Source organism: Mytilus galloprovincialis, chromosome 2 (assembly GCF_965363235.1).
Source record: "Mytilus galloprovincialis chromosome 2, xbMytGall1.hap1.1, whole genome shotgun sequence".
Taxonomy (NCBI): Eukaryota; Metazoa; Mollusca; class Bivalvia; order Mytilida; family Mytilidae; genus Mytilus; species Mytilus galloprovincialis.
Window position 1 is genome coordinate 30808004 of NC_134839.1, and position 21478 is coordinate 30829481.

At 32.4% G+C, this 21478-nt stretch overlaps 1 protein-coding gene across 2 annotated transcripts; it reads left to right on the forward strand.

Moving 5' to 3' along the window:
- The first annotated feature begins 7047 nt into the window (after positions 1-7047).
- On the forward strand, positions 7048-16340 carry LOC143063354 (uncharacterized). Of its 2 annotated transcripts, none has more exons than XM_076235462.1 (5): positions 7048-7206; positions 9212-9325; positions 12642-12768; positions 15083-15275; positions 16120-16340. In XM_076235462.1, exons 3-5 carry the CDS (start codon positions 12752-12754, stop codon positions 16306-16308), a joined length of 399 nt encoding a protein of 132 aa, XP_076091577.1. In that variant the 5' UTR covers positions 7048-7206; positions 9212-9325; positions 12642-12751; the 3' UTR covers positions 16309-16340. The 2 variants fall into 2 exon arrangements, with proteins under 2 accessions (XP_076091577.1, XP_076091576.1); XM_076235461.1 differs by having other exon boundaries at positions 7067-7206; positions 9215-9325.
- The last annotated feature ends 5138 nt before the right edge of the window (positions 16341-21478 follow it).

The window sequence follows — 21478 nt, forward strand, 5'->3', positions numbered from 1 at the left end:
GTCATTATACTGTCAAAAATGCTTTGTATTATTGTATATCATCAACGGATATTTTTGTATATGTACATAACCAGTTACAGGATTGAGTTTTTGTTAGAAGTTCATTGTCATCAAACCTCAGAGGTCAGTTACTGTTTATGGTACTTTATTTCAGTCACTTTTATGCATCTCATAAATCATCTTCTCCGAAATAAATCAAACAAACTACCCGGCAATTAAAATAAATGCTGCTAATAATATTATTATTGTTTGACGTAAATTTTACATTGAGGTTCTGAAAAAAGAAATCACCAATTAACCAACATTCCAACTGACTCCATTTTCAGAAAACGACATCTGTAACAAACATAAACTTTTAGCAACCGCTTTACAAGCAGAGCCAAATACAATAAAAGTCCAAACTATGTACTGGCTTCCGAAGCTACACAAAACACCTTACAAATATAGATTTATTTCGTCTTCAAGCCATTGTTCCCCTTCTAAATTGTCTATTCTTCTTGCCAGCACACTTAGTACAATTAAAAACCTGATAATAAATTGTTCAAATAAGGCCTTCGAAAATAGTGGAATTGATTACTTTTGGAGTGTCAAGAACTCGTTGGAAGTACTTGATAAATTGCATGCTTATATTGGTGATTTTAAATCTGTTCAAAGTTTTGATTTTTCTACCCTGTATACCACATTGCCTCACACTCTCATTAAGAAAAAATTCACACACCTAATTAGATTGGCATTTAAAAAGTCAGAATGTGAATATATATGTTCAAACTCTTTAAGGTCATTTTTTAGTAGCAATAAACAAAAAAAACTATGTCAATTGGACATGCTTTGATACTATATATGCCCTTGAATTTTTACTAGATAACATTTTTGTTCGCTTTGGGGATTCCGTATATCGTCAGATTATCGGACTTCCAATGGGGACTAACTGTGCACCACTTATTGCGGACCTGTTTTTGTATTGCTATGAGTTTCAATTTATGACAAACATAAGGAAAGACCCATCGAAACAACATCTGATAAACAAATTTAATAATACTTTTAAATATTTGGATGATATTTTGACTCTCAATAATGACGACTTCAGTATGTATATTAAAGAAATTTATCCTGTTGAACTTACTTTAAATAAAGCTAATACTAACAATGACCACTGCCCTTTCCTCGATCTTGATATCTATATCACTAACGGAAAGCTGAATACTAAAATTTATGATAAAAGAGATGATTTTTCATTTCCTATCGTTAATTATCCATTTTTAGATGGTGACGTTCCCTGTCACCATCTTACGGTGTTTATATATCTCAACTTGTACGATTCGCTCGTGTATGTAACAATGTTTTAGATTTTAATGAGAGAAATCTATGTATTACTGAAAAATTATTACACCAGGGTTTTCGATATCACAAACTATTCAAAACATTTACTAAATTTTATCATCGGTATAAGGACATCATTCGTAAATATAGCTCAACATGCAGACTTCTTATACGTTCAGGTATTTCACATCCAATTTTTTATGGAAATATTCTTTATCAAGCACAAATGTGTCAGTATTCACCTCAAAAACTAACAAAACCTTTGAATAGACTAATTAAGAAGGGATGTAGTTACGATACTGTTGTCAGGTCGTTAAAGATTGCATATTTTGGCGTTAATATTGATTCACTTATAGGGTCTTTGCATCGGAACTAAACACATTTATTCAAAAACCAGTTGTTGTCATGACACGGGTTATGTTCTTCTCATATATGTAATGATGGTATGATACTAAATCCCTAACGGGAAGGATTGTGTCTGATGTTCATATGATGAAATCATAATCTTTCAGTCAGTTTAATTGATGTCTGGAACTGGCATGTCAGTTAACTGCTAGTAGTCTGTTGTTATTTATGTATTATTGTCATTTTGTTTATTTTCTTTGGTTACATCTTCTGACATCAGACTCGGACTTCTCTTGAACTGAATTTTAATGTGCGTATTGTTATGCGTTTACTTTTCTACATTGGCTAGAGGTATAGGGGGAGGGTTGAGATCTCACAAACATGTTTAACCCCGCCGCATTTTTGCGCCTGTCCCAAGTCAGGAGCTTCTGGCCTTTGTTAGTCTTGTATTATTTTAATTTTAGTTTCTTGTGTACAATTTGGAAAAAATACAAAGTTGAAGAGCATTTGCGAATTCAAAATTCAAAAACGTTGTGCCAAATACGGCTAAGGTAATCTATGCATGGGATAAGAAAATCCTTAGTTTTTCGAAAAATGCAAAGTTTTGTAAACAGGAAATTTATAAAAATAACCACATTATTGATATTCATGTCAACACCGAAGTGTTGACTACTGGGCTGGTGTTACCCTCGGGGACGAAACGTCCACCAGCAGTGGCATCGACCCAGTGGTGTAAAAAATTATCAAAGGTACCAGGATTATAATTTAGTACGCCAGACGCGCGTTTCGTCTACATAATAAAATTGAGAATGGAAATGGGGAATGTGCCAAAGAGACAACAACCCGACCATAGAAAAAAACAACAGCAGAAGGTAACCAACAGGTCTTTAATGTAGCGAGAAATTCCCGCACCCGGAGGCGTCCTTCAACTGGCCCCTAAACAAATATATACTAGTTCAGTGATAATGAACGCCATACTAATTTCCAAATTGTACACAAGAAATTAAATTAAAATGTTACAAGACTAACAAAGGCCAGAGACTCCTGACTTGGGACAGGCGCAAAAATGCGGCGGGGTTAAACATGTTTGTGAGATATCAACCCTCCCCCTATACCTCTAGCCAATGTAGAAAAGTAAACGCATAAAAATACGCACATTAAAATTTAGTTCAAGAGAAGTCCGAGTCTGATGTCAGAAGATGTAACCAAAGAAAATAAACAAAATGACAATAATACATAAATAACAACAGACTACTAGCAGTTAACTGACATGCCAGCTCCAGAATTCAATTAAACTGACTGAAAGATTATGATTTCATCATATGAACATCAGGCACAATCCTTCCCGTTAGGGGTTTAGTATCATACCATCATAACATATATGAGAAGAACATAACCCGTGTCATGCCAACAACTGATTTTTGAATAAATGTGTTTAGTTCCGATGCAAAGACCCTATAAGTGAATCAATATTAACGCCAAAATATGCAATCTTTAATGACCTGACAACAGTATCGTAACTATATCCCTTCTTAATAAGTCTATTCAAAGGTTTTGTTAGTTTTTGAGGTGAATACTGACACCTTTGTGCTTGATAAAGAATATTACCATAAAAAATTGGATGTGAAATACCTGAACGTATAAGAAGTCTGCATGTTGAGCTATATTTACGAATGATGTCCTTATACCGATGATAAAATTTAGTAAATGTTTTGACTAGTTTGTGATATCGAAAACCCTGGTGTAATAATTTTTCAGTAATAAATAAATTTCTCTCGTTTAAATCTAAAACATTGTTACATACACGAGCGAATCGTACAAGTTGAGATATATAAACACCGTAAGATGGTGACAAGAGAACATCACCATCTAAAAATGGATAATTAACGATAGGAAATGAAAAATCATCTCTTTTACCATAAATTGTAGTATTCAGCTTTCCGTTAGTGATATAGATATCAAGATCGAGGAAAGGGCAGTGGTCATTGTTAGTATTAGCTTTATTTAAAGTAAGTTCAACAGGATAAATTTCTTTAATATACATACTGAAGTCGTCATTATTGAGAGTCAAAATATCATCCAAATATCTAAAAGTATTATTAAATTTGTTTATCAGATGTTGTTTCGATGGGTCTTTGCTTATTTTTGTCATAAATTGTAACTCATAGCAATACAAAAACAGGTCCGCAATAAGTGGTGCACAGTTAGTCCCCATTGGAAGTCCGATAATCTGACGATATACGGAATCCCCAAAGCGAACAAAAATGTTATCTAGTAAAAATTCAAGGGCATATATAGTATCAAAGCATGTCCAATTGACATAGTTTTTTTGTTTATTGCTACTAAAAAATGACCTAAAAGAGTTTGAACATATATATTCACATTCTGACTTTTTAAATGCCCATTTAATTAGGTGTGTGAATTTTTTCTTAATGAGAATGTGAGGCCTCTTCAATGTACAAAGTTGAAGAGCATTGCGAATTCAAAATTCAAAAACGTTGTGCCAAATACGGCTAAGGTAATCTATGCATGGGATAAGAAAATCCTTAGTTTTTCGAAAAATTCAAAGTTTTGTAAACAGGAAATTTATAAAAATGACAACATTATTGATATTCATGTCAACACCGAACACCGAAGTGATGACAACTGGGCTGGTGATACCCTCGGGGACGAAACGTCCACCAGCAGTGGCATCGACCCAGTGGTGTAAAAAGTTATCAAAGGTACCAGGATTATAATTTAGCACGCCAGGCGCGCGTTTCGTCTACATAAGACTCTTCAGTGACGCTCATATCAAAATATTTATAAAGCCAAACATGTACAAAGTTGAAGAGCATTGCGAATTCAAAATTCAAAAAAGTTGCGCCAAATACGGCTAAGGTAATTTATGCCTGGGATAAGAAAATCCTTAGTTTTTCGAAAAATTCAAAGTTTTGTAAACAGGAAATTTATAACAATTACCACATTTTGATATTCATGTCAACACCGAGGTGTTGACTACTGGGCTGGTGATACCCTCTGGGACATAACGTCCACCAGCAGTGGCATCGACCCAGTGGTGTGAAAAGTTATCAAAGGTACCAGGATTATAATTTAGTACGCCAGACGCGCGTTTCGTCTACATAAGACTCTTCAGTGACGCTCATATCAAAATATTTATCAAGCCAAACATGTACAAAGTTGAAGAGCATTGCGAATTCAAAATTCAAAAACGTTGTGCCAAATACAGCTAAGGTAATCTATGCCTGGGATAAGAAAATCCTCAGTTTTTCGAAAAATTCAAAGTTTTGTAAACAGGAAATTTATAAAAATGACCACATTATTGATATTCATGCCAACACCGAAGTGTTGACTGCTGGGCTGGCGATACCCTCGGGGACGAAACGTCCACCAGCAGTGGCATCGACCCAGTGGTGTAAAAAGTTATCAAAGGTACCAGGAGTATAATTTAGTACGCCAGACGCGCGTTTGGTCTACATAAAACTCTTCAGTGACGCTAATATCAAAACATATATAAAGCCAAACATGTACACAGTTGAAGAGCATTGCGAATTCAAAATTCAAAAAAGTTGTGCCAAATACGGCTAAGGTCATCTATGCCTGGGATAAGAAAATATTTAGTTTTTCGAAAAATTCAAAGTTTTGTAAACAGAAAATTTATAAAATTGACCACATTATTGATATTCATGTCAACACCGAAGTGTTGACTACTGTGCTGGTGATACCCTCGGGGACGAAACATCCACCAGCAGTGGCATCGACCCAGTGGTGTAAAAAGTTATCAAAAGTACCAGGATTATAATGTAGTACGCCAGACGAGCGTTTCGTCTACATAAGACTCATCAGTGACGCTCATATCAAAATATTCATAAAGCCAAATAAATAAATAAATAAATATTTTGATGTGAACGTCACTGATGAGTCTTAATGTGGACGAAACGCGCGTCTGGCGTACTAAAATATAATCCTGGTGCATTTGATAACTATCATGAAAGGGAAGGGGACTGTAGTTACGACGTAAGGAACATATCCAATATCATTTATGAAGCGGTTATTTCATAACGGTCAACCAACTAGTGATGGCGCACGTAAATTTTTGAAGAGATGATTTCAACTTCACCATTTTAAATTCTTGATTTTATAGCTTCCTTGTGAGCAACAACCCTCTATCACGAACATCATGATAGGAAATGCAAGCTAGGAAATATCGTATTAATTGGGAGATATACACACCGTATGCAGGTGCTCCTGGAATGTTGCTACTTAGAAATGTAAAGTTCATAATTGGAAAGGTGAAATCATCTCTTTTGTCGTAAAGTTTTGTTTTTAATCGACCTTCATTGTCAATTTCTAGATGTAAGTCAAGATATGAAGCCGACTTAACTGTATCTGTTGTATCCTTCATCTCTAGTTCAATGGGATAGAGGCGTTCGACATAGTCACCAAAATTTGAATTATTCAGTGAAGGAACATCATTTATATAGTGGAAAGTAGAGTTAAAGGATATTGCTAATTTCTTATCTTTCTTCCTAAGAAGTTCCTGTATGAAGTTAGCACCAAAAAAATAAAGAAACAAGTCGGCAAGAGGAGGGGCACAATTCGTAAGGCGAAGAGCTTGAAGAGAATGTGTATCACAAAGTGTTTCAGTGTAAGGTCAATCTGCATCTGATTGTACGTGTTTTCGTGCTTAGAACCACTCCCATATATGAGCATGCTGAAAATTGTATGCATTGATATATGAATGGAGAGGGGGTTCACATTACAGCCGCACTTCTGTATTCATTTTTAATCGAAAACCAAAGTATTCAACCATCACACCCTTAGTGTATACTTTTTGCTGAGAAGACGATAATACTTGAAGAAAAAGCAAAAATGACGACGTTACGTAAATTTTTGCTAATCGAGCAAATATAGGAAAATCCTCTTAAATAGTAAGTCATGAATTTCTTGTTAATCATAATAGTTGTTTCTTGATATCAACCCATTTTCTATTTTTAAGTTATATAAGTTATCATGCTGTTTCCATGTTTAATATTTATTTTTCCAAATCAGCTGCAATAATGAATCTGTCTTCTCTTTAATATTTTTCATTTGAAATGGTGTATACTTTTATAGTTGTACAATTGCTATTCAAAGTTATTGGATAAACTCGAGAAATTGACAGCAGATTCGAAATATTGTTTCATCTTTGAAATAAGGAAAACACTTTGGAGCAGCTAAAACTGATCTTAGATTGGTTTTCAATCGACGGTTTATTTCATTCTAAAAAAAAAAAACATGAAAGTTGTGCTTTAGTTTTGAATTTGTATAGGAAAACAATTCAAGAACTACACTGAAGGACATGTACATATCATGTTTCCTGACCGATTTCTTTATTTAAGATTAGTCTATTTTGTACTTTACTCTCTAGTTCCTGATAGAGAAAGTTCAAGGCTTAGACATTTGAATTGCAGAGCAGTTATTAAACACAACCAGCCATGAGAGGAGTGATTTACATTTTGTTCATATTGCATTTTTTTCCTGGTGGATTTTGTAAATCAGGTAATTTATTTATAATGAATACATTTTAGTGTTTATTAACTGGTTATGTGTTCTATAGCAACTTAAGAACAATGATGTTACCACATTATATCAACGTTCATTATATGTTGCCACGTTATTTACTGTTTATTATTAAGTATTTGATGTTTACACGTCAGAAATGCTTTGGCAATTTGCAGCATTTGGCAGTTTGCATAGATATAGAGCTTGGCCTGTAGGCTTGAAACCTGTCTATTATTGAAGATAGTTAAACTTGTATTGACTTTAAATAAAAATGATATTTGTTTTCGTTTTTGTTTTTGCATTTATGTTACTGTGTCGATAACGTTAATCTGATACTCTCTATTTTCATTACTATTATGGTAATATATAAAAAAAAAACGAGATTCTGTAATATGATTTTTACAACGGTTTTGTGTTTGCAGACATATAATCTAAGATGCATGATTTACCAACTTTTGGGAATTTTGGATCCTCAATGCTCTTCAACTTTTTACTTATTTTGGCTTTATAAATATTTTGATATGAGCGTCACTGATCAGTCTTGTGTAGACGTAACTCGCATCTGGCGTACTAAATTATGATCCTGGTACCTTTGATAAATAAATATATACTTATACAGAATTGTATCAAATTTACAGAATAACTGATACAATAATTTAATTGTAGAAACACATCAAACTCGGAGCTAACAACACATACATTACATAGTGAGACAAATCGAGAAACGCATGAGTGAACTGTAGTGTTGTTTGGCCTCAATTATATATTTTTTTGATTAGTTTTTCTTTTATTACATTGACTGTTAATTAAATTTAATATAAAAAAAAGGCATGAAAACACTTATTGTAACACCACATCAGAGCAGCGTTTAATATCGTAGCAACTAGTATAGCTGCTATGATTTAGACATCTATCTATGTTGAACGATATGCCAAGTAGCTATCCTTTCAAAATGACGTCATGAGTAATCATTTTTCCGACGCCATTTTGGTTTCTTTAGCTAGTATATATTTCTGGGGCTACCTAGATATTTATAGCGGCATGGCTAACTTCACGTTCGGTAGTCAAAATCTATATAATCCTACGTAGCTGCTACGATTTTGAATGCAATCCAGGGTATGTTCAATATCATACCAGCTACGTAGCCTCTAGAGAATCAAAGATGACGTCGGAATGGTTATGACTTATGACGTTATTTTAATAGGTAAGCTACGTAGCGTAGCGTTCAACATAGAGAGGTATCAAAGGCATACATGTAGCGGCAATACTAGCTGCTGAGATATTGAACGCAAACCTGATTAGAAAAGTGTTTTTTTTACAAATGTGAAATATAGATTTTATTTGATATCAATGTAATAATTTGATTTGCAATACAATGATTTAGAAAGCTGTTAATTTGATTTTATCTGACCAGGGGTTGGGCATTTATATTCGATTATTTGTCCATAACGTTAGCGATGGGTAAAAAACGAAGATAATGCCCAAACTATGGTTAAATAAAAACAAATCTAATTGTATGACTACCATGAATTATTTCGATTCTAATAAGACAAATATGATAGTTAGGTCAACCATTAAAGCGCTATAAACACAAAAAAAACCCCTGGATGTTCCGTTTTATCCAATGGCATCAAATAATAAAGTATATAACATATAGTTTGATTTTCAAAACGACGTTTACTGATTTGACGTTTAACAGATATTTTACCAATAATTTTAGTTAGACCCGCTCTGAATTTTAAAATATCAGAGGATCCTTTAGTTTTTTTTTATTTCAAAATAACCAGATAACTTCCATCCATGTACTCCGCATATTCATCATTGAAATTTTAATTTGTTCAAACACATGGCGCCGTTATTTAATATATATAAATGAAAAGAATATTGTTAATAAATGACACTATCAAATACATATTATTATCTCTCGGATTGTATGCGTCGTCGCGTGCAACAATGCATATCTATATCATAGAAATTTTCTATATTGTGTTGTCTAACATAGCAGAAAACCTGACTGACTGGATATGGCGCGAAACAGTAAACGCTAGAATGAAATCACTGAATTCCACTTTTGTGACGGGGGTAAGAGATGGCACTTTACATCCAACATCTTTCGGTAAGTAATATAGAAAAGAGAAAATGGGGAACATGTCAACGAGACAAAAAACCAAACACATACGTAAAGCAACTTTAATTGCAACATTTAAAGTGAGCTTTTTCGTTTTTTGTTAGAATTACTAATGCAATTTTTAAAACTGAAATTCATGACAAACGGGGCTTTATCATGATTTTTTCATTATTTAACCTTCGTTTTATGGGTGGGATCGTAAATACAAATTTCTTGTTTTGGGTTAAAAAAGATTAATATTATGTGAAGAACTACACTGAATCTACCAGCAAATATACTGAAGATGATATTATCAAAATGCTGGACTTTTTGATCGACAACATATTTGTTGAGTTTGGAAGGATTTATATTTCAACAGACAGTCGGTTTTGATTCCGTAGTTAGTCACCACATCGATGTTATCATGTATATCTTTATATAGTCATTTTTATAAATTTACTGTTTGCAAAAGTCTGAATTATTCCAAATAATAGGGATGTTCTTATCCCAGGCAGAAAACCTTGGCCGTATTATGCACAACTTTTTGGAAGTTTTGGTCCTCAATGCTATCCAACTTTGAACTTGTTTTTGGCTTTCGATCTTTTTTTATCCGAGCGTCACTGGTTAGTCCTGTGTGAGCGAAACGCGCGTCAGACGTATTAAATTATAAACCTGGTACCGTTTGATATCAATAATTCGTGTGTTTCGCTGTCCTATCTGTTCTCCAATTTATTTGTATTGTAGTCCGGTCATGTAATGTTGTCCATTTTATGTTATATTTAACATTGCCATAAAAGCAGGAGGTTTGGCTAGCCACATAATCAGGTTTAGCTTACCATTTTTTCTCAAAATGTCCTGTACCAAGTCAGGGAAATGGCCATTGTTATTTAATAAAATAAGTACAAAATATTTAAAACTCCTTCTGCGTATTAATTCCACGGTTAGTCGATACGCGTGTTAAAGTGGGTGATTATTACATTGGTTGCAATAAATTGAATAGATTTGCCATTTAGATAAAAACCGATAATTTCACAAGTGAAATAAACGTGGTTATTCCATTCTCTGACGTCATACAAAAAATGGCGTTGTCAAGACATCGATAACGACGGATCAAAACAAATTGTAAATGCGTAGAATAATATGTAGGTCCTTACATGTTTTACACTAATTTCTTTCAAAAAGCAATTTGCCAATGTAATAAAAAGAATAACTAATTAAAGAATTCAAATATCGCAAAATATTCAATTCGTGACCGAACAACACTGATAATTGAAATATCGTTGATAATTACACCTTATGTAAGAATCCGGAGTTTTGATTGGTTAATAGCCAGTGTATTTTTCACCAATTTACTGTTATCAAATGAATATCGTTCATTTTTAACGCCGCCGGGGTATTTGCTAAAAGGATATGCCTTTTTTACCCTCTCTGCCGTGGTATTTGCCAAAAAATACTCTATCCGACTGGACGCTTGTAACGTCACGATCATCAATGCGTTTTAGTACATTAACATTCGGTGTAATTAAACAGATATATCATGTTATTGAGGGGTATTTGAGAAAAATACCAGTCTTGAGAATGAATTTCCCTCGCCTTACGGCTCGTGAAATTTAACATTCTCTCGACTGGTATTTTTCGGAAATACCCCTCCTTAACATGATATATCTGTTCAATATTTGTCTCTTTTTGAATTCTTCGATTAGTTATTCTATAATTACTGATTGTATAATGTAATACTGTCATCACTAAACGTTTTAAAACGGAAGGATTAAAAATATCATAAATTGGTCAAAACTTCATTCACAAATATAAGCATTATTTGTGGAAGTTGAAATTTTGGCCTTTTTATGAATGCATTTAGGGTTCGCTTTAGGAAGACTATACGCTGTAAAGTTAACATTATGATAACGTTCAAATTACATTGTAAATTGTTAACGGTTCTCCTGATAATAGCTTGTAGCTAGTGCCGACTATATTTGATAAAAATTATCTACAATTAGAAAAATAAAAACAGAGAAAAAATATTTTTACAATTCTAGTGATTTTGAAATATGAAAACTGATGTGTTTCAAAACACGTAGTCTAGCAACGGTTCGGCCGCTTTATTTATTAATTGTATTAACATAGTTTCAAAATGGTGTTGACTGTGTCGTGTTGAGTTGCAAACATCCTGACATTATCATGTTTAATATTGTGTTTTGGATTCTTTGTTTTAATTTTATCTTTAATGTTATTAATCAATTTATACTCAATTTATTTCACGAGGACGGGTATTTTTGAGAAAGTGGTGAAATGTAGCAAAGGGGTATCAGAACTCATAAACTAAAAACAAACTGACAATGCCGTGCCTCAAACGAAAACCCTCAAAAAAGACAATCAACAGAATACAAAACACAACAAAGAAAACTAAGGACTTTAGCAACACGCACCCATCATAAACCGGGTATGATCTTGGGTGCTCAGGAAATGTTCGACATATGGCACCAGACATGTTGCTCATATAAGTATAAACTCGCAATAAGTATAATTGGAATTAGTCACATTCAAGGAACAGAGGACGGGATAGTGGCTACTAGAATTGGAACATATCCGTTTAGAATAAAAAAAGATCTTCCATAGCTGTCAACAAACTCGTGCTCAATGGCTTCTGTTAAATTTTCGAATTGATGATTACTGCTTCATTGTAAGCAGCAATTCTCTTTCCGGAAAATCGTGATAGGAAATGGAAACTCTGGAATGTCGTATCAACTGGGAAATACACACTCCGTATAAAGGTGCTGCATTTAATTGAAACTGCAAACATCTTGATTGTTCAATATTGTTTCGAGTGTGTCTTTTCAGTTTCTGACATCATGTATTATTTTTAACGACTTTTAAATGATCATTAACTTTATTCATGCTCGGGCCGAAGTAGAGCTTCAGACCCATTGTTAATACATAGTCTGTTGACGATCGGATATTGACCTCGTGATGATTACTGTAATGTTTTGATTTTGTATTTTACGTTTGATTGATGTCTCGCTGACGTATTAACAAGATTGTCTTCAAAAGCAGAATTGAAAAAAAAATACAATGTCCTTTAGCTGTATTTGGCAAAACTTTTAGGAATTTTGGTCCTCAATGTTCTTCAACTTCGTTCTTTATTTGGCATTTTTAACTTTTTTTGGGTTTGAGCGTCACTGATGAGTCTTTTGTAGTCCTGGTATCTATGATGAGTTTTATTTATGAATGTTCTTTTAATGAAAGATATTAGTTGACAGGTTACATTACATTATTTTATATTTTTAAAAGTAGTAAATACATAGTGTCCTTTGTTACTTTGAAGGTCAATATGTTATCCAAGATGCAATATACTGCTTGGAAGTTTCCAAATCTTTCGAAGGGGCGTGGAGTCGACAAAGTGATGGCACACTTTAAACATTTCTTGAATACGAGATGACATTGTATAAGAGGTATCCTTTTTTTTCTCTTTTATCCATCAGTGAACTTCATTAATGTTGGTCTGTTTTGACCGGTGGTTTGCTCTTGGTAATAAGTAAAGGCAACAGTAGTATACCGCTGTTCACAACTCATAAATCCATGGACAAAAATCAAAATCGGGGTAACAAACTAAAACTGAGGGAAACACATTAAATATAAGAGAACACCGACACAACATTAAAATGTAACACACACAAAAACGGACTAAGCATTAGACAAAATCCTATGAGAATAACAAATATAACATCAAAACCAAATACATGAATTTGGGATAGATAAGTACCGTGACATGTTTTACAGTAATGTGAATTTACAATTAAAAAATAAGAGAAAACAAACGACACAACGGAAACACAACGTTAAAATGTAACACACGCAGAAACGAACTATAATATAACAATGGCCATATTCCTGACTTGGTACAGGACATTTTTAAAGGAAAAATGGTGGGTTGAACCTGGTTTTGTGGCATGCCAAATCTCCCTCTTTTATGGCCATGTGAATTATAACATTAAAATGAAACACAACATTACAGGACTACAACAAAATAAATTGGAGAACACAATTGACAAAGAAACACACGAATAATAGCTAACAAAATGCAACAAGTTTAAAATTTCAATACGGTAGAAGTGCATTTTGTCCACACAAGACTTACTAGTAACGCCCAGATACAAAAGTTTAAAAGCCGAAACAAGTACAAAGTTGAACTGCATCGAGGACCAAAAGTGAAAAAAAGTTGTGCCAAAAAGGGGCCAGGGTTTTCTGTTAGGTACCAGAACATCCCTATTATTTAGATTAATTTATACTTTTGCAAACAGTAAATTTTATAAAATGACTATACAAAAGATATACATAATAAAACTGAAATATTAACTAATTACAGGAAACACCCGGAAACATTACATAACACGACAAAATGAACAAATCATAGACACATCCGAATATGTTAAAACCTCAACGCCAAGTGACGTCATATTTGAAATTGTAAAAAAATGGTATTGTAAATAAAAGGTACCATTTGATTAGCGGCGGACTGTAGTTACAATGTGTATAATCCTGCTGGTACTCAATGTTTTATATTTCGATAAATAAGCATGACCATAGTTTTTTTTATATATGCATTTTGAACCGACTTTGGATTAAAATGCCTACTTAACAATTGTTCATGGTCAACTCATATGCTGAAAGGTAATTTTGTGAAATACCATGTCAAATTTATTAATTATATCTAGTTTTCCCCTCATCTATTTTTGTGATTTATGTCAAATGTTGACAAATTTTCTTTAACTCAATTGTATTTAGCCAATCAGAAAACAATTATTTATTACAAACATTCATTCAGTAACAATTAGCACCACATGAAATTACAACAAGAAACCAAATTAAGCTGTTACTCTACAATGACATTCTAAAGAACAGAGGATAAAACCACCTTCGGGAATGTTGACATGGAACTATTTTTACTTTTCTTTCGAGGATCCTTTTCTACATCTACATCCCCTACTTGTGAAACAGGAGCAAAAAAAATTAGAACATTGAAACATTAAGACTGAGCAAAATGAACACATTAAAAACCGGGGGTGATCTCATGTGCTATGGAAGTATAAGCAGACCATACACCACAAGCAGCACACAATGTAATTGAATGCATTGTTTTTTAGAGTCATATCTAACAAGTAAAATCGACATTTATCAATTGTTATAAATACTACATAAAATTAGCGCCAGTCTATACAGAATTATTAGACACTATTAAAATTCATAGATATACTACATTACACAATATGAAATAAAGTACTATTTACAATAAATACAACTTATTCGTCTTCCTAAAAATATATAACAAGTTTAAGCACACACACGTACCATTTTTACATCTGAGAATAAAAACACTATGTTTTATTGACATTTAAAAAAATAAAAATTGCCCTTAAAAGTTTCAGTAACATGATATAAATGGTTTCTAAAATCGTCATAAAGAGAACATCTTAATAAAACATGCGCTTCGTCTTTAATAAAATCATCACATATATGTCACATTATGTTTTCGAAAACTATATGTTCACATCTCCTAGTTCTAATCATCAGTAGGTCTACACCACATCTACATTTAGCAAAAGCACTTTTTTGGTTAAAAGGCAAAGCAATATTACAGTATTCCTCAGGTTCAAAATTATCTTTGAACAGGTAATTGTCATTTACTTCCAATTCAAACTACCTAGCAAGCGTTCTTTCTGAAGGTAATTAAATACATGCACATATTGCACTTATTTATTATTCTAGTCTTGGTGATAGTTTGGCAATCAAATGGCATGTTCGAAATGCATCAGCTATAGTGGTAGGACCTGCATGTCAGAGCTACATTGATCATCATTTAAACGTGTCACTCAATGAGGAACCGATTTACACAGTCATATCATCTATTCCATGTGAGCGTTTATGGCCATGGTTAGGAATGGAAATAAATTCGCAAACAGTTAGTATTATGGTCAACCAAATATACTTTTATTGACTTCTTTTGAAATAGAAACTGTATTTGATTGTAAGAAGCATAGTTTTTTTTTACATAGTTGCCAATGATTGTCAGTTTGGGTCCTGCTTACAAAAATAATTGTGATGAGGAGAAATAATTAATTCTTGAATTTTTTATTTTTAAAAAAATAACTGTAATGTACCAATGTCTCGCCTTTTGACTCCATGAAAGCGAGACTTAACACCAAATTGTCATCAATTCTTGTTTCAAAATTTGCAAAGAAATCAATTAAGAATAGAATGTTATACCGATTATTTCAATGATTATTGAAGTCGTTGTACAAACAATATGGTATAATAAAAAAAAGGATTTTTGTAAAAGTTTTTGCAATTTTATTATAACAATTTCACAAAACCAATAGATGGATGTAAAGTCTATGCTTTAAACTATACAAATCCACAGAGGTCATCTTGAGTTATGGTAATACACAGAAGCAATGCCAGATTCACCTACGGAAAAGCAGTTATAAAAGTGTACCCCCGGCTTACAGGTCACGGTGGTGTCCTACCTACTTTAAAAGAAACTAATGCGATATGATAACAAGCATGTGATCAATTTAAAAGTTATTGACAAAAAACCCAGAATAACGAATGACATTCAAGATGGAAGTAATTTATCTCTTTGACAGCTCTTAGATATTTTATATGCTTATAATACAGGATTTATTTTTTTCTGTGAACAGTTGGTTTACCTTATAATTTTTTGTATTTTGCATATGGTATCAAAGTTCGATTGTGATAAGTCAATTCTTAAGCGATGAATTTTAATTGGTATTTATCTTTTTTAGCATCACTATGGTCCATATGCCGATTGGATAAACAAATCTTTCAGTCCATTGTATACTGGCTATACAAAACTAGAAGCCTTTGTAAATGACGCCTATGCTAAAGGTCAAGTAGACAAGGACAAAGCGCTACAGATTTACGCAAAGAGTATGGAGGCAGAGGCCGCATTTTTTAACTCCATCCAAGCATGAAAATTTATTAAATAAAAATGATGTGTTTTGAATCGCTTTTTTGAATTTATCTTCATTTGGAACGTTTAATCCAAAAAATTTGAAAGATAGAGATTTACAAATCAAATCAATATTTATTGGTGGATGAATATAAAAATACTAGTACACTTTTTATGTGCAGAAAATACTCGACTGACATCTTTTAAGCAAATGAAAGACCTTTTGTAAGCGTTTTTGCATTCTTTTATCCGTTGAACAGCTGCTTCAATCTGACATTTCTCGATTAAAGAGACATACTCTTTTTTTTTTTGTAGTTTGTGATTACCGAAGTTTTTTTTTAGTTTCCATCATTATTTATCGAACGTTACATCTTATATGATTTGTTAATAACTTGTTCGAACGAGAAGGAACTTTGGTAAAATAAAGTTTAATCGAGAGACGAAATATACCAGAATGACAGTCAAACTCATACAAATAATTTTATCAGACTAAATGGAAAATGTTTATTTTTTGAAGAGTGGGTAAAAATCAATTTGTTTTTCATAAATGATATCATTAATGATAGAGGTCAAATTTCAGAAACATATATACTTTCTAAACTAAAAAATAAACAAGATTGGATCAGGCAGATATCCTGCATTAAAAAAGCAATACCAAATCAATGGCTTACCATAATAAATCAAGATAATTCGACTAAAACTAAAGTTAATATTCATAAAACTTTAAATAGCCTAAAAATCATGCTTAATAAAGAAATTAATTCTAAAATGAGTACAAAACAAATTTATAACATTATTATAAATTTTAGAAAATGTGGGAAAAATTGTTTGCCAAAAACCTTTACTTCAAACTAGAAAATTGTTTCAACGTCATTTTTAACTACTTAACTGACAATAAACTGAAAATGTTTAGATGGAAATTAATTCACTATATACTTCCATGCAATGATTTATTAGTAGAATGGGAAATACTCACAGATAATAAATGTAATCATTGCAGTATAAAAGAAGATTATGAACATTTTCATTTTTCTTGCAGTTACAACAGTGATTTTATATCAAAAATATTGAACCTTCTTAAATTTATAGGTTTCAATGAAAGCATTTTTAATATGGAAAATCTTATAGTAAGATATAAAATAAATGACGAAGCTTACTATGAAATTAACTTCCTTTTGACTGTAATATTTTTTTCTATCTACAAATCATATTACATCTCTGACTCAAAGAAAACAAAAATAGATATCTTTAAAATATTCAAGGCAGAAATAAAATATATAGTTGAAGTCAATAATGTAATTAAAAGAAAAAACAGTAAATTGATCATAAAAACCCTAAACTACATAAATGATCACACATAATAATAAATATCCCTGAGGTCACATGACTCCAGTATTAAGTCACATGACTTGAGCATGTCAGGTGACAATAATGTACTTTATCATCTAAATAAAGGCAACAGTAGTATACCGCTGTTCAAACTCATAAATCCATGGACAAAAAACAAAATCGGGGTAACAAACTAAAACTGAGGCAAACGCATAAATATAAGAGGAGAACAACGACACAACACTACAATGTAACTAACACACACAGAAACGGACCAAGCATCAGACAAAATCCCACGAGAATAACAAATATAACATCAAAACCAAATACATGAATTTGGGATAGACAAGTACCGTGACACGTCTTATCGCAATGTCAATGTACACTCAAAAATAAGAGAAAACAAACGACGCAACGTTTAATTGTAACACACACAGAAACGAACTATAATATAACAATGGCCATATTCCTGACTTGGTACAGGACATTTTTAAAGGTAAAAATGGTGGGTTGAACCTGGTTTTGTGGCATGCCAAACCTCACACTTTAATGGCAATGTTAAATATAACATAGAAATGACAACATAATATTACAGGACTACAATACAAATAAATAGGAAAACGTATTAGACAAAGAAACACATGATTAATGAATAACAAAAAGCATCAGGTTTAAAATTTAATACGCCAAAAACGCGCCTCGTCCACACAAGACTCACCAGTGAGCCCAGATATAAAAGATCGAAAGCGAAAAAAAGTACAAAGTTGTACAGCACTGAAGATCAAAAGTTGAAAAAGGTTGTGTCAAATACGGCTAAGTTTTTATGCTTGGGATAAGAACATTCTTATTATTTAGAACAATTAATGCTATTGCAAACAGAAATGCTAACACATGTTAAAAAAAAATAAAATATATTATTCAATATTGTTTAATACACACATTTTTTTGTCTTCTTCTTTTACTACTTATTTTATTTTGATTTTGACAACTTTGTGTTGTACACTCTGATGTTGTGTATAATCATGTTTACCTGGGTAGTTTAGATATATGATCTAAGTCTAAAATACCACAGTTTTCAAATAAGTTAAAACTTCGATTATGATTCAAAACATCACGAAAATTATGGTCTACTCACCTTTTAAATTAGACAAATTGTCTAAGTATTATGAATTAAATTTATCCAATTCACAAAGAATGTGATGATGGCAAATAAATGCACATTTATCTAATATTAAAAACCACTATCGGACGGAAGTGCAATTCTCCGGTAAACATGAAATCATTTAAAATATTGTAATATTGTTATGTAACATCAATTTACTTTTATTAGATATTCTCCCTGGATACCTAATAACTAATATATCAGGGATACTTTGTGCAATGCTGTACACTAAGTACATTGTTAACAGGAATAGAGTGCAATAAAATATACTAAAAAAAAACAGAAAACTAAAGACTAAGCAACTAGAACTCCACCAAAAACTGGGAGTGATCTCAGGTGCTCCAGAAGGGTAAGCAGATCCTGCTCCACATGTGACACCCGTCGTTTTGATTATGTTATTACAAACCCGGTTAATAGTCTTATTTGATAGGTCACATTCGTGACAAGGAAAGGGTGTTGTAGTTACGACATAAGAAACATATCCGACAACATTTGTCAAACTGTTATTTCATAACGGTCAACCAACTCGTGATGGCGTCCGTAAAATCTGCAGCCTCAGACATGTCCAATATTTTTCAGAATGGACTGTTATCGGCTTATATCCCTTACATAAATAAGTTAAAAATTAGAGAAATAAATTTATACCGATTCATTTACAGGGTTTGATGATAGCTACAAACAATATTCCTAGCAGAAATATAAAGGAAGAATTAATACAATCGAAAGAAAATAATTAATACGGTCAACATGACCGATGCGTTCTTTACTGTTTCTGTAGTTTTCAAACCAAAGTCCTAACATCACAGAAAATTGCACACTAAATGAAATTGTGTGTCTTCTGTTAGGGTTTACCTTAAATATATTTCCTTTTTTTGTATTTTTAAATATTTGTATACACATATATTAAACCGCCGACAAGAAGGGTAAGCACGTAAAAGAGTTTTTTACAAAACTTTAAGCCTGGCTTCTTTATTGATTCTGTTTAACCGTACTATATTATGTAACTGTATCAAATCAGGCTATTTGGACAGAGAAATCTTATTTACTAGACAATACCCGCGAAATATACTTTTGGTTCATGATTTAAAGATATAGTTTTGGTGAAAAGCTATATTAAGATCTTAAATCTTTTTGAAGAGTGTCACCGACGAAATACCACCACTCAATAGAGGTTTCCCGATTTGCTACCGTAGCAACCGTAGTACGAAGTGGGAGCCGTCATTTAACTTTTGGAAATTATTAGTGTATACACTTAATATCAACGAATGTTTTAGGAATCATATGCAGAACTGTTTTGAGAATTTTTAGCTGTAATTTGGGACTTATATTTCGTGTGGTTACTTCTTGTAATCAGAGGAAACAATATTGTGTGCACTCGATTATGCTTTCAAGCAACCGTTGCAAATAACCGTTGGTACGAAAGGTTTATAGTTAAGAGTTATTTCCCCGTGAAACTACATAGACACAAAGAAGCTAAATTACAAAACAAATTTAAAACCTATATACATTTTGTTCGTAATAACTGTATGTATCATTATAAAATGTTAAAGTTTTGCATTTATTTTGGTAAGTTTTTAGAAAACATGAACAAATAAAATGTATTTCAACAAAATAAATTGACCTCAATAACAATAGAATAATGATAAAATAAAGGAGTAGGTCCGGTAAGGGCTGATTTTGGCCTCAAATTTCAGGTTCATCTAACGAAAGGTTTTGGACACTTTTTAAACACTTAAGTGTATATTTCAGTTTAAGTGAAAGATTTTAACTGATTTAGTCATTAAAAGCGCTCCGATTCAAGCCTAAATATGAAAAATCTATCAAATATGCCAAAAAACGTCACTTTTCAGATGTTTTTTGTCAAAAATGAAAGTGGCCGCATCCGTGTTCACCCTCAACCTTTAAATATGTTATGTATTATCATCAAATACAACTTACATTTCAATATTATGAATGAACACGAATGCGGCCACTTTCATTTAAGACGGAAACCGTCTAGAATTTAACTAAAATGCTAAAATTGTGATGATTTCAGTAATTTAGCATGTCTTAATGATGCTAGTACCCGATATATGTTCATTGTATTGTCAAAAACAGCCCATATTTATGTAGCAGTTTGCAGAATGTTGTATGAAGTTTTTCTAGCATTGCTGTCATTGCTGTACGACAAAAGATTTAATAAATATGTTTAAACTAAAAGATTTAATGGCTGGATACTGGTTAACATTATCCCTCGTAGATTATATACTACCCGCAGGCACGTGCAATACACAAATTAACTCGCGACAATATTTACCAATGTTAATGTAATAACAATATTTAGTGACATAATACTAATAAACGAACAAGATGAAATAACATCGTGATGACAAATATCTTCCCGACTTAAAACAAAATATGGTGTTGTAATGCTTGAAGAGAATGTGTATCACAAAGTGTTTCAGTGTAAGGTCACATTACAGCCGCACTTCTGTATCCATTTTTAATCGAAAACCAAAGTATCCAACCACCACACCCTTAGTTTATACTTTTTGCTGAGAAGACGATAATACTTGAAGAAAAAGCAAACATGACGACGTTACTATGGTTACTATTTTTTTGCTAATTGAGCATATATAGGAAAATCCTCTTAAATAATAAGTCATGAATTTCTTTTTAATCATAATAGTTGTTTCTTGATATCAACCCATTTTCTATTTTT